General features: G+C 44.9%; 1 protein-coding gene across 1 annotated transcript in view; it reads left to right on the top strand.

Annotated features, from left to right (window-relative positions):
• LOC117444089 (receptor-type tyrosine-protein phosphatase N2-like) overlaps positions 1–13,900 on the top strand; it is a gene marked incomplete at its 3' end in the record, with an annotated part of 55,964 nt that extends 42,064 nt beyond the window's left edge. The window contains exons 3-6 of the mRNA XM_034079804.2: positions 1,812–2,027; positions 6,957–7,160; positions 12,446–12,593; positions 13,827–13,900. Of these exons, the coding sequence (XP_033935695.1) occupies positions 1,812–2,027; positions 6,957–7,160; positions 12,446–12,593; positions 13,827–13,900 (642 nt within the window). The remainder of the gene's footprint in view (positions 1–1,811; positions 2,028–6,956; positions 7,161–12,445; positions 12,594–13,826) is intronic.
• Positions 13,901–14,085: the final 185 nt, after the last annotated feature.

The raw sequence follows: 14,085 nt of genomic DNA, 5'->3' as shown, positions 1-14,085 counted from the left end.
TTTGTTTTGTGCATCACCACGGAGACGGCCCCTCAGGGTAAACGTCAGCGCCGTCATTAGCATTTATTTAGTAGATTCCATTCGCTTCACACGTCGACCCTTCACCCCCGCAGCCTGCTGAGGCTTCTGAGTCTGTCTTTAGAGTACAGATGTTCTCTCTGTGAGAAAGGAAGGATCCTTTATCCAGAGGGAAACTAACTTGGCAGGACGTCCTTATTCCATGCAATCTCTAACAGGTTCTCTCCACTCATCATCCTCTCCATATTATATAGAATCACCTGCTGATGCGTGTGTGTATTGATACGTTGTAATGGAACTCTTATTATCTGGCGTTCTGCAGACGAGTGATGCAGAGAAAACTCCAGACTTCATGCAGGCTCTAGCAGTAGCTACATGTCTGCTCATCATTAATTACCCTTCCCAATTAATGCTCCTAATTATGCTTTTAAAATGCAGCAGTGGGCCCCGGGGGGGGAGGGGGGGGGGGGGGGTACAGTAAATGCAGCAATTAGAAACACAAAGGGCCGTTCTTTAACCTGCGCTGCTGATAGAAATCTCTCTCATGATATCGCATTAAAACAGGCCGTTGTGCGGCGGGGGGGGGTGGAGCGGAGCTAATCCATGCAGACCAGGACCAGAGGAGATCATTAAACCAAACCGTGCCGGGTTAAAAGGGGGTGTGCGTGTCTATAGCTGGTGGAGAACAGGAGGACGGTGGAGTGAAGGGTTCCACCTCATGTATAACGTCTACTCGCTGCAGTTCACTTTACTGACACTAGGGGGGTTTCTTTAGGAGCTGTGAACTTACAGGACGCTGGAAAGACATTAAACCACCTCCATCAGAGCTTTGTGACAGATCACAGAGACAGAAGATTCTCCTACAGTTTCATTCAAATACTTGCTAACATGCAGGAGCTACAAGACATTTAGAATGAAACGTGTTGTCTGTCGGATACTGAGCTGTAGTGTGTGTCGCGGGCTTCAGTGTTTCAGGGTTTCAGGGTTTCAGTGTTTCAGGGTTTCAGTGTTTCAGTGTGCGGCTACTGCCTCAGTAAAAGGCAGGTTTTCTTATAAATAAAAGCATTTTTGATCCTAAATATATATTAAACATGAGGGTGCTAAGTACAGGGGACAGGAAGTGGAGGTGGCACATGTTTTTAAAATCTGATTAATTGCATATTTTAAACCAGGAGAAGCTGCATCCTCGTCTCCTCTGACAGCTTCTCCTCCTCGCTGCGTGTTAGGAAACCAGCGAGGAAGCTTCAGCCTTGGGATCCTTGTTTCTGATCCTCTCCAGAGGGAAGGAGTCAACACATACAGAGACTAGTTCATGAGCAGTGTCCTTCACATCCAAGAGAGGGAGTCACACAGTCACAAGATGGAGGAACAGAAAGCAGTATTCAATGTTTACTTCCACGTCAGAAATGAGCATGCTTGATGCCTCTCTCCATAGAGGCTGAGTCATCATGTTCATCACATCGCTATCATCTGCCTCAAGCAGTCCACAGCTGCAGTTGGTACCCTTGTTAGCATGCTACTCTGATGTTGGAGGAGGACATCCAGGATCCTATAAACAAGGTCCTAAATATCTCAATACCTTGTAAAACATGTGCCACCTCCACTTCCTGTCCCGCTCATCTGTAGATGAGCGGGACAGGAAGTGGAGGTGGCACATGTTTTAAATCAGGAACAGATGCATCTGTGGTGGAACTGCCACACTTAATACACAGATACATTTCATCTGTGAGAAACCAACCCAAGAATGCCATGTAGCCAGCATCCTCTGACCGCTCTCCCCCGTGTCCCCGCAGAGAGGCAGCCTGACGGAGATCCCGGTGGTGAAGACGACCCGCGTGGAGTCGGGCCAGTTCCTCTTCCTCTCCGTCCTCTGCATGATCTTCATCCTGGTGGCGCTGCTCGTCTCCACCACCTTCTTCTGCCTCCGTCAGCGGTCCCACCTGCGTCTGAAAGAGAAACTGAGCAGCCTGGGGACGGACACCAGCACCGACGCCACGGCAACCTATCAGGTGAGAGCAGGGGCCTTCTGGGAGCCAATCAGGAGCCAGGAGAAGTACACACATGCTTTGCTCAAGTAGAAGTACAGATACTCGTGTTTAAAGATAGTAAAAGTATTTGGGTTCAAAGTGTAAGAAGTCAAAGTAAAAAGTCATCAGAAGAACAAGTAGTGGAGTAAAGTACTGATACCAGAAACTTAAGTACATTAACGAAGTATTTGTACTCCACTACTTCCCACCTCTGTGAGCCAATCAGGAGCCAGGACGCTCAATCTCAATCTTTATGTATTTATATAGCACATTTAAAATAATAATTAAAAACAGGTTTGGACGATGATTGGTTTGTGAGAGTGTGTGTGTTTGAAAGTTTCTCTTCAAACGCTTTCATGACGATTTTAATTATATTGATTCCCTTTTGATTCAATTAGAAGTTTCTTTTTAATCTATTTAAAAAATAATATGCTCTTTAATTATTAGATTTTAGGCCCTAATGCGCCAAGATATATCCGCTCGGTTAAATTATTCAATGCTCACCCATGCCTGAGGTGTGTGTGTGTGTACACCAGCAGGGGAGGACTCTTTAAAGTAGAGACACTACATACTGATATACACCTGGACATCAGCAGGAGAGGACTCTTTAAAGTAGAGACACTACATACTGATATACACCTGGACATCAGCAGGAGAGGACTCTTTAAAGTAGAGACACTACACACTGATATACACCTGAACATCAGCAGGAGAGGACTCTTTAAAGTAGAGACACTACATACTGATATACACCTGAACATCAGCAGGAGAGGACTCTTTAAAGTAGAGACACTACATACTGATATACACCTGAACATCAGCAGGAGAGGACTCTTTAAAGTAGAGACACTACATACTGATATACACCTGAACATCAGCAGGAGAGGACTCTTTAAAGTAGAGACACTACATACTGATATACACCTGGACATCAGCAGGAGAGGACTCTTTAAAGTAGAGACACTACATACTGATATACACCTGAACATCAGCAGGAGAGGACTCTTTAAAGTAGAGACACTACACACTGATATACACCTGAACATCAGCAGGAGAGGACTCTTTAAAGTAGAGACACTACATACTGATATACACCTGAACATCAGCAGGAGAGGACTCTTTAAAGTAGAGACACTACATACTGATATACACCTGAACATCAGCAGGAGAGGACTCTTTAAAGTAGAGACACTACATACTGATATACACCTGGACATCAGCAGGAGAGGACTCTTTAAAGTAGAGACACTACACACTGATATACACCTGAACACCAGCAGGAGAGGACTCTTTAAAGTAGAGACACTACATACTGATATACAGTACACCTGAACATCAGCAGGAGAGGACTCTTTAAAGTAGAGACACTACATACTGATATACACCTGAACATCAGCAGGAGAGGACTCTTTAAAGTAGAGACACTACATACTGATATACACCTGAACATCAGCAGGAGAGGACTCTTTAAAGTAGAGACACTACATACTGATATACACCTGGACATCAGCAGGAGAGGACTCTTTAAAGTAGAGACACTACATACTGATATACACCTGAACATCAGCAGGAGAGGACTCTTTAAAGTAGAGACACTACATACTGATATACACCTGAACATCAGCTGGAGAGGACTCTTTAAAGTAGAGACACTACATACTGATATACACCTGAACATCAGAGGAGAGGACTCTTTAAAGTAGAGACACTACACACTGATATACACCTGAACACCAGCAGGAGAGGACTCTTTAAAGTAGAGACACTACATACTGATATACAGTACACCTGAACATCAGCAGGAGAGGACTCTTTAAAGTAGAGACACTACACACTGATATACACCTGAACATCAGCAGGAGAGGACTCTTTAAAGTAGAGACACTACATACTGATATACACCTGAACATCAGCAGGAGAGTACTCTTTAAAGTAGAGACACTACATACTGATATACACCTGAACATCAGCAGGAGAGGACTCTTTAAAGTAGAGACACTACATACTGATATCCACCTGAACATCAGCAGGAGAGGACTCTTTAAAGTAGAGACACTACATACTGATATCCACCTGAACATCAGCAGGAGAGGACTCTTTAAAGTAGAGACACTACGTACTGATATACACCTGAACATCAGCAGGAGAGGACTCTTTAAAGTAGAGACACTACATACTGATATCCACCTGAACATCAGCAGGAGAGGACTCTTTAAAGTAGAGACACTACATACTGATATACACCTGAACATCAGCAGGAGAGGACTCTTTAAAGTAGAGACACTACATACTGATATACACCTGAACATCAGCAGGAGAGGACTCTTTAAAGTAGAGACACTACATACTGATATACACCTGAACATCAGCAGGAGAGGACTCTTTAAAGTAGAGACACTACATACTGATATACACCTGAACATCAGCAGGAGAGGACTCTTTAAAGTAGAGACACCTGAACATTAACCCTTTAATGGAACTCTCCGGTTCATCATTATAGTTGTTCAGCTGAGCTCCGGAGGGAAATGTCTCCGTGATAGATATCGGGAGGAAATAGCGTCTGCTTTCACGTCTCAGTTATTAATTGAATATGCAAATGAGTGGAGATGACTTCCGACATGATGGGGCTTCTAGATCACAGAGTCGGGGAAGATCACACCTTGTGGAGAGAAGCTTCACATCCAGGCGCTCACATCTCACAGAGAAGCCTGCGCTGTATGACCTGGAGGAGAAGCCGAGTCACTGGGAGGAGAAGCCGAGTCACTGGGAGGAGACGCCGAGTCACTGGGAGGAGACGCCGAGTCACTGGGAGGAGAAGCCGAGTCACTGGGAGGAGAAGCCGAGTCACTGGGAGGAGAAGCCGAGTCACTGGGAGGAGACGCCGAGTCACTGGGAGGAGAAGCCGAGTCACTGGGAGGAGACGCCGAGTCACTGGGAGGAGAAGCCGAGTCACTGGGAGGAGACGCCGAGTCACTGGGAGGAGACGCCGAGTCACTGGGAGGAGAAGCCGAGTCACTGGGAGGAGACGCCGAGTCACTGGGAGGAGACGCCGAGTCACTGGGAGGAGACGCCGAGTCACTGGGAGCGTCTAACGGGAGACTATACTTTTAAAATGGCCCCCATGCAGTACCGTCTGCTCCGTGGGGTGCTATGCTTTCACCCTGAGACTCCTGTTGCCCTGGTGTTCTCCTGTCTGCGGGACACGATCCAGATCCTTCTTTCTGCGGCGCTTTCCACGGCGTGACGGTGCATTATGGTTTATGATGGTTTTGTGCAGACTTACTTTTTGTCAGAACAACTAGAAGATGCGTTTTGGAACAATAATAATAATTCCTTGCATTTATTATAGCGCTTTTCCAGATGCTCAAAGCGCTATACAGATACACATATACATATATATACACATGCAATGGTCATGTACTGTGGACAATACCCACAGGAGCAAATCCGGGTGAAGTGTCTTGCCCAAGGACACAACGGCCTGACGCAGTGGCGGCAGGAGCGGGTTTCGAACCGGAGTTCCTCAGCACCCCCCTTGATCTGATGATCAGATGCACAGACCACTGCGCCACCCGTCCGCAATGAAGACGGGTGCTGAGTGGCAGCCGGCGTGAGCCACTGAGCTGCCTCTGCACATCAGCGCAGAGGAAAGCACTTTTACTGAAGTCCACGAACCCACCCAGAGAAGTCGGTCTCGGCGACACGTTCAAATATTCTCACGGCGTTTTCTCTTTGAAACCAGTTCCTAGGAGTTGAGGGCATTCGGGGGAGGGATGGGTACCGAGCCCCGGGGCTGAGTTACTAAAGACCGTGGTGCCGTTAAGCTCCGACGTTAGCGGTACTGGAGATATCTAAAATCATATCATCTGTCTTATTGCTACACACACATTATGTTGCAGTCTTAGTGTCGCCAGCTCCGTTTCTAATACTGCAAAATGCGTCTATGATTATTTTTAGTGTTTTCTATCTTTCCAATCCAGACGAGAGATCTCTCCCGTCTGTGTGCGAGGGGGCGGTGTACACACACACACACACACACACACACACACACGGAGGAGAGAACGCGCTCCGAGGTGGTTAAACTTTACCCGTCTCGATGCTCGTTGCCTAAAGTGCAATCAGAGTCAGCATGTCAGGGCGGCAACACGAGCACTTCGTCTAAACAAGGGCTCCACACCCAGACGGAGGAATGCACCGGGTTCCACCGTCTCTCCAGCCGCTCTGTAGCCCCCCCCCCCCGTCCACGAGGAACGTCTCCACGTCAGGTGTTCTGTGTGCTAGCAGCAACACACGCGTTAACTACATGATACAAACATGTTTTAATGATTAGAGGAAACCGAGTTATTTAGTTTGATAAAGTCTCAGCTTTTCTGTTCACAGTTCTGTCTTCAGATTATTTAATACCATTTGTTAAAACACTGTTGTTTCTTTTGATGGGAAATATTATGTATTTAATTTAAATATTAAGCAATGTTAGTTTTGTTTATTTTCTTCTCCAAAAGAACCGATAAGCGGTATCGATGAAAGCAGTACCGTTAAAACCTTAACGATACCCTTCCCTATGCGGGGGTGTTATTGTGACGCCTTTAATGCCGTCTTACACGTTATCGACATCACACACGAGCCCTGATCCTGCTGAGGCGAATCCGCTCTCTACAGAAGATAGCTTTCCAGAAAACAACGAGGAGGTTTAATAAATATTTGGCATTTCCAGAGATCTTCTCTAATGCGAAAAATCAAAACGCATAAGAAGTAGTCGAAGGAAACGCGTCTTGATTTGAATTCGCCCAGTGCGTCTGGACAGGGACGAAGTATTTGTACTCCGCTACTTCCCACCTCTGCATTTACTGAACTGATGGAGTCGTGGAAAGTACGTGTTCTTAATTGTAACCCCCCCCCCCCCTCCTGCAGGAGCTGTGTCGGCAGCGGATGGCGATCCGAACCTCTGAGCGAGTCGAGCGTCCGGAGACTCTCAGGAACTCTCGTCTGAACAGCGTCTCGTCTCAGTTCAGCGACGGGCCGGCGGCGAGTCCTTCGACCCGGAGCAGCACCTCGTCCTGGTGCGAGGAGCCAGTGCCGTCCAACATGGACATCTCCACCGGACACATGATACTGGTGAGCACTCTTTAAAGTAGAGACACTACATACTGATATACACCTGAACATCAGCAGGTGAGGACTCTTTAAAGTAGAGACACTACATACTGATATACACCTGAACATCAGCAGGAGAGGACTCTTTAAAGTAGAGACACTACATACTGATATACACCTGAACATCAGCAGGAGAGGACTCTTTAAAGTAGAGACACTACATACTGATATACACCTGAACATCAGCAGGAGAGGACTCTTTAAAGTAGACACTACATACTGATATACACCTGAACATCAGCAGGAGAGGACTCTTTAAAGTAGAGACACTACATACTGATATACACCTGGATGTGTCTCTTCTTCGTCCCTTCTTCCATCACTCTTGTGTTTTTGGTTTATCTCGCCTCAGTTGTCTCCATGTGTCCTCCTTGTCCCCCCCGTCCCCGTCCTCCTGCTGCAGCATTGTAACGCAGACATCGTGATGAGAGCTGCACTAAAACCTGAAAGCATCCTCATCCCTCTGATTGCCATCTTAGAAAAACATCGTAATGTCTCTTTGTTTTTCGGGGGTTTCAAAAAGCCCGGATGGTTCCCGGCGCTTCTCGACCGAGGCGTCGTTCCTTTGAGACGAGCTTGATAACGGAGACGGATCGCTGCCTGACGGTGTTCCCATTAGGCGGCGAGCATTCATCGCGGCCGTGCACCGCCGGCTGCAGCGAGCGAGAGGGAGCGGCTGCAGCGAGCGAGCGGGTCTGAGTAACGCCTCGTGGTGACAGACGGGTTTCGTTCATCAAGGCTCGTTTGTGAAGCCGTGCCGTTGAACACGTGGACGATAGCAAAGCGTGTCGCCCCGCAGGAACAACGGGAGGCCGTGAATCATTCAGCAGCTCTTATTTATTATTAACCCTGCTTTCTCCCGGACCCTCGTCTCCTCGTCACATCGGGGCTTCTGCTTTCACATCTCGGATGAACCCATGTGTGAGATTGCCTTGTTATCGCTGATCTCAAAACCTATATTTCCCATCATGCTTTGCTCTCTGAGTTCGCACCGTGTGGAAAAGACGATGAATCCTGGGGGGGGGGGGGTGCTATCACCTCACATAAATGCTAGGAAGCTTCTTAAAAACTGCATAACGAACTTCAGATATCGCGTTTTCCATCTTTTCTTCGCCTTCTTCAGCGACGTAATGATTTCAAGCCTCGGGAATGATACAGCGACGCACACGTTGCCTGTGAGGCTGTTTCCCCGCGGGCCTTTCAGCACCATGGACAGCACCTTAAACTTGATTTTCCTAAAAAAAAAAAAACCTCTTTCCAAATAAATGTTTATAAATCACGTCTGTTGTGATAAAGCAAATATATAATTACGTTGGCCGTATTTCAGCCACAATGGACTATCTCTAGCTGGTGTATTTGTATTATTTTATTTTATTTATTAGTATTTTTAATTAATTAATTGTAATTAAATATATTTTTTTAATTATTTTGTATTAATACATTTTTATTTCATGTTTTTAAATAGTAGTTTTATTTTATTTAATATTCCGTATACTGAAACGCTGAAGTGGTCAGTCGGGAATTCTTTATTTCTATTGTTTTAATGATTTAATTTGCTCAAAATAACAAAATATCCTCACAATTTTAAATTATCAGCAAAAAGCTGCTCCATTTAAGGCCAAACAATGTGCTCTATTCATCTAAACAATACTATCTGCAGAAGCAAACCTGTGTGTGTGTTCAGTTAAGAGGACACAGATTTAGGCGCCTCTTAAAGCTCGGTAATCAGATTACTTTGACCTGATGACTCTCAGGTCGGTCACCTTGTCTCAGGTGACTAACTGTCTATGTTACATAATACCCCCCCTGTTGTGTCTGGATTCCTCCTGATTTCTCCCAGCAGCCTCTCTGCTCAGGGGGGATTAGACATTGTTATCCCAGCCTTCTGATTGGCAGACATAATCCCCCCCATTCAGCAAAGCTTTGTTACTTCTGGAAGAAAAGGCCACGGTCCGCCGCCTGCATGGCATTACATCTGCAGGGGTATGAGTCTGGAAAGCGATCGAGTGTGTGTGTGTGTGTGTGTGTGTGTGTGTGTGTGTGTGTGTGTGTGTGTGTGTGTGTGTGTGTGTGTGTGTGTGTGTGTGTGTGTGTGTGTGTGTGTGTGTGTGTGTGTGTGTGTGTGTGTGTGTGTGTGTGTGTGTGTGTGTGTGTGTGTGTGTGTGTGTGTGTGTGTGTGTGTGTGTGTGTGTGTGTGTGTGTGTGTGCGTGTAGGCGATGCACGACAACACACACACACACATTGAGAGTTGACCAGTGGTAACTACATTTAATCCAGTACTGCTCTTAAGCATCTCATATATTTATCTCTAATTACAATAAGCAGTCCTTTATTTCACTTTATATCTCATCTTATTCTATGTTACTTGTATATATATTTCTTCTCCCCAGGGGGTCCGCGGGGTCTTAAGAAGTATGATAAATCTATTTAGTGAAAATTACGTCATCTGAACAGGACATCGCACGCTCACTGCTTGATAGCGCGAAGGCCCGTTTGCGCCGGTTGCTAAGCAACATCGTTATGGGGAAATGCAAGTCTGCGTCCAAACGGTTGGAAGATAAGGAGGAAGGACAATCAATACTGTGTATAGTCAATGTGAGGTACAGTGTGTCGTCATGGTAACCGGTTAGAACTCCAAGTGGCGATGAGGTCTTAAAATGTATGGGAAGGGTCCAAAGTTCCAAAAATACTTAAAGTTCCAAATATACCGTAAATTCCAAAAATACTTAAAGTTCCAAGAATACTTAAAGATCCAAAAATACTTAAAGTTCCAAATATACCGTAAATTCCAAAAATACTTAAAGTTCCAAAAATACTTAAAGATCCAAAAATACTTAAAGATCCAAAAATACTTAAAGTTCCAAATATACCGTAAATTCCAAATATACCGTAAATTCCAAAAATACTTAAAGTTCCAAATATACCGCAAATGGTTGGAAGATAAGGAGGAAGGACAATCAATACTGTATATAGTCAATGTGAGGTAAATTGTGTCGCCAAGGTAACCGTTTAAAACTCCAAGTGGCGATGAGGTCTTAAAATGTATGGAAAGGGTCCAAAGTTCCAAATATACCGTAAATTCCAAAAATACCGTAAATTCCAAAAATACTTAAAGTTCCAAAAATACTTAAAGATCCAAAAATACTTAAAGTTCCAAATATACCGTAAATTCCAAAAATACTTAAAGTTCCAAATATACCGCAAATGGTTGGAAGATAAGGAGGAAGTACAATCAATACTGTATAATATATAGTCAATGTGAGGTAAATTGTGTCGCCAAGGTAACCGGTTAGAACTCCAAGTGGCGATGAGGTCTTAAAATGTATGGAAAGGGTCCAAAGTTCCAAAAATACCGTAAATTCCAAAAATACTTAAAGTTCCAAAAATACTTAAAGTTCCAAATATACCGTAAATTCCAAAAATACTTAAAGTTCCAAAAATACTTAAAGTTCCAAATATACCGCAAATGGTTGGAAGATAAGGAGGAAGGACAATCAATACTGTATATAGTCAATGTCAGGTAAATTGTGTCGCCAAGGTAACCGGTTAAAACTCCAAGTGGCGATGAGGTCTTAAAATGTATGGAAAAGGTATTTCACGTGACTTCAGTATTCCTGCAGACACTCTGTCTCCTGCATTACTTGGTCTCGCAGCCTTCTCTTGCACTATTCTCTTTCGTTTTCTGTTTTTAGCACGTTTCTACCTCTAGGCCACCGCACGTTTAATGAATCATACATTGTAATGGTTATTAAGGCGTGCATGGGTTCACCACATGGTAAAAGGGGGGTTTGAGTACTTCTTCCACCTCTCGAGTGGACGTTTGTACATTCATAACTCGCTTTCCGCGTGCCTAAAAATCCAGTTCAAAGCATCAAAGCAGAGACATCCCTTCAGGTTCACATCGTGCTCTCATTGTAAATCTCTTATTCTGCCCTCGCTGCGGCCTTAGTGGCCTCTGCAGTCCTGAACAATAACTGTGTGCACACGTTGTAATGTTCTTATTTAACAGGATACGTGCGTTCATCATCCATCACAGAGTAATGGCCTATTATGTGTCGGACGAGCTTATTTGTGATTAGCACCTCTGCAGGATGGACTGTATACATCCCCTTTTTAAAGAGCGAATACGTCGGGTGGAACAATGCAGCGTCACCTCTGTGCTCAGCCTCACTACGCCCTCTTTAATACGGGATACAAACCTCTGGGTTTCACTTTCATTGTGTCAGCCAGCTGATCCCTGACACCAGTGTGTGCGTCTGTAATCTCCTGCCTCACACAATGGCGGACTAAACCATTTAACCCCATCGGGAGGGGGGGAGCTATGATACAGGAGACTAGGAAGACGCTACAAAAGATCCTCGTCTTGCAAAGCTTCCTTAAGACTTGCCCTGGTTTGGGAGAACACACACACACACACACACATACACACACACACACACACACACACACACACCCTTCCCCCTCTCCTTTTTCCATCTTTGTCTCTCTGGCGAATTCAATGATGTCTTCTCCGAGCGAACGGCTTAAAATGCAGACAATCTTATCTGAGCGAGCAGTGATGGGAACGCCACAATGCAAAGACAAACCTTTCAGGAGTCCTTAATTGTGTGTGTCGGTTAAAAACACACACACTTTGCACACCTTCCTCACCTCACGAAAGCTCACAGTGAGACATGGAGAAGAGGGGACACATGTTGATGTAGAAGAGACATGGAGAAGAGGGGACACATGTTGATGTAGAAGAGACATGGAGAAGAGGGGACACATGTTGATGTAGAAGAGACATGAAGAAGAGGGGACACATGTTGATGTAGAGAGACATGAAGAAGAGGGGACACATGTTGATGTAGAAGAGACATGAAGAAGAGGGGACACATGTTGATGTAGAAGAGACATGAAGAAGAGGGGACACATGTTGATGTAGAAGAGACATGTAGAAGAGGGGACACATGTTGATGTAGAAGAGGGGACACATGTTGATGTAGAAGAGACATGAAGAAGAGGGGACACATGTTGATGTAGAAGAGACATGGAGAAGAGGGGACACATGTTGATGTAGAAGAGACATGTAGAAGAGGGGACACATGTTGATGTAGAAGAGACATGGAGAAGAGGGGACACATGTTGATGTAGAAGAGACATGAAGAAGAGGGGACACATGTTGATGTAGAGAGACATGGACAAGTGGATGTTGCATGACCTTAAAGGCTGACCTGGGGTCTGTCCCCCCCCCCCCCCCCCCCAGTCGTACATGGAGGACCACCTGAAGAACAAGAACCGTCTGGAGCGGGAATGGGAGGCTTTGTGTTCGTATCAGGCCGAACCCGGAGCCTGGAGCGTCGGACACGGAGAGCAGAACTCCAGGAAGAACCGCTCCGACGCCGTGGTCGTATGTGAGTCAACCCGAATGGCTAATCAGTATTTAGCACTTCCTGTCACCTGTTCCGGAAGTCAATGGTTTTCTGAATGTGTTTTTAGCCTGGAATAACGTCTGTGGATAATACTGAAGAGGTTTGAAGCAATCTATGAATTACAGCTAAATCTGCAAAATCCTAGCAATACTAACTCAGGTGGGCGGGGCTTAGCTCAGGTGGGCGGGGCTTAGGTAACTGTCAATTACTTTAAGATTGATTTGGTTTAATATACCCTAAATAAGCTCTTACTCCGAGTAATATTCCACTGAAGCTGATTTGAGATGGACGTAGCCGAGTTGCTGACCCGTAAAATAGCATCACACTGGGCAGCCAATGGGTGTAGACCAGGGTTGTCAAACTCAAGGCCCGGGGGCCAAATCCGGCCCGCGACTTCATTGTATGTGGCCCCGCAAGAGCTTGCAAAGAATATAATACGTTTATTATAGGTTACATGCCACTTTACAGAAGCAGGTTGCCCATAAACTAAATGTCCCACAATGCATCTTGTTTTGTGATATGCCCACTGACTTGCAATTATTTGCCCTGCACTTCTGCTTTCAGACGTAGTTAATTACTAAGTTATTATCCTATCCGATAATAATGAAATTCAGAGGCAATAATGTAATATAATACATTATTTAATATATATATTATATATTTATATAGTTACAACCGGCCCTTTGAGTGCAACCTTTATGCGAATGTGGCCCGCGATGAAATTGAGTTTGACACTCCTGGTTTAGACCATTGGATTTAGGATTAAACCATTCTAGAAACATATTGACTTTGAGTACTGTCAGTCAAATTGGATCAAACCACTTCTACAGTCCTGATGGAGCAGAGTTTTTAACTGTTTCTCATCATAAATAAAACATTTTAAACTTTGATTTCTGGTCATTTAGTCACAAAGAACATTTGCTGCCAAGATGTAGGGTCTTTTACTTTAAAGCAAATGTTGAAGAAGACGACTGAGTCTCAAACAGATTATCTTCGTTTTAAAAAAGAGGATTTTCCAGCTTCTCCAGATCAGATATTTGTAATTGTTCCCCTCCGTACTGAAGGTGGAGCAGACTTCAAATCAGTTGTTTCGTGCACGATGGAAGTCTGGAGAAAGTGAAGAGCCGGCAGCCGACCCTCTCGCTTCTCCGCTTGCTGTTATTGTGTTCAGACGAGAGGAATATCAGTTAGTAAATAACGCGTGTCCTCTCACAGACGACCACTCCAGGACCACGCTGAAGCCGGAGAATAACCTCGGGAACTCGGATTACATCAACGCCAGTCCCATCGTGAGTATAATACAGCTTTCATCATAACGTCTGTCGTCAGCAAGGTTTGTAAAAGCGTCTAACAAGTGAAATCTAATCTGATAATAGAAGTCATTTGAATTCCAGCTTTCCTCAAAAACGTCTGCACTTAAAGGCCCATGTCAAGCTTCTCTGGTTCTGACCCGTCCCCTTGTGTTCTGAAGGTT

This window comes from Pseudochaenichthys georgianus, unplaced genomic scaffold, assembly GCF_902827115.2.
Source record: "Pseudochaenichthys georgianus unplaced genomic scaffold, fPseGeo1.2 scaffold_729_arrow_ctg1, whole genome shotgun sequence".
NCBI lineage: Eukaryota > Metazoa > Chordata > Actinopteri > Perciformes > Channichthyidae > Pseudochaenichthys > Pseudochaenichthys georgianus.
This window is presented reverse-complemented; position numbering and strand designations above follow the sequence as displayed.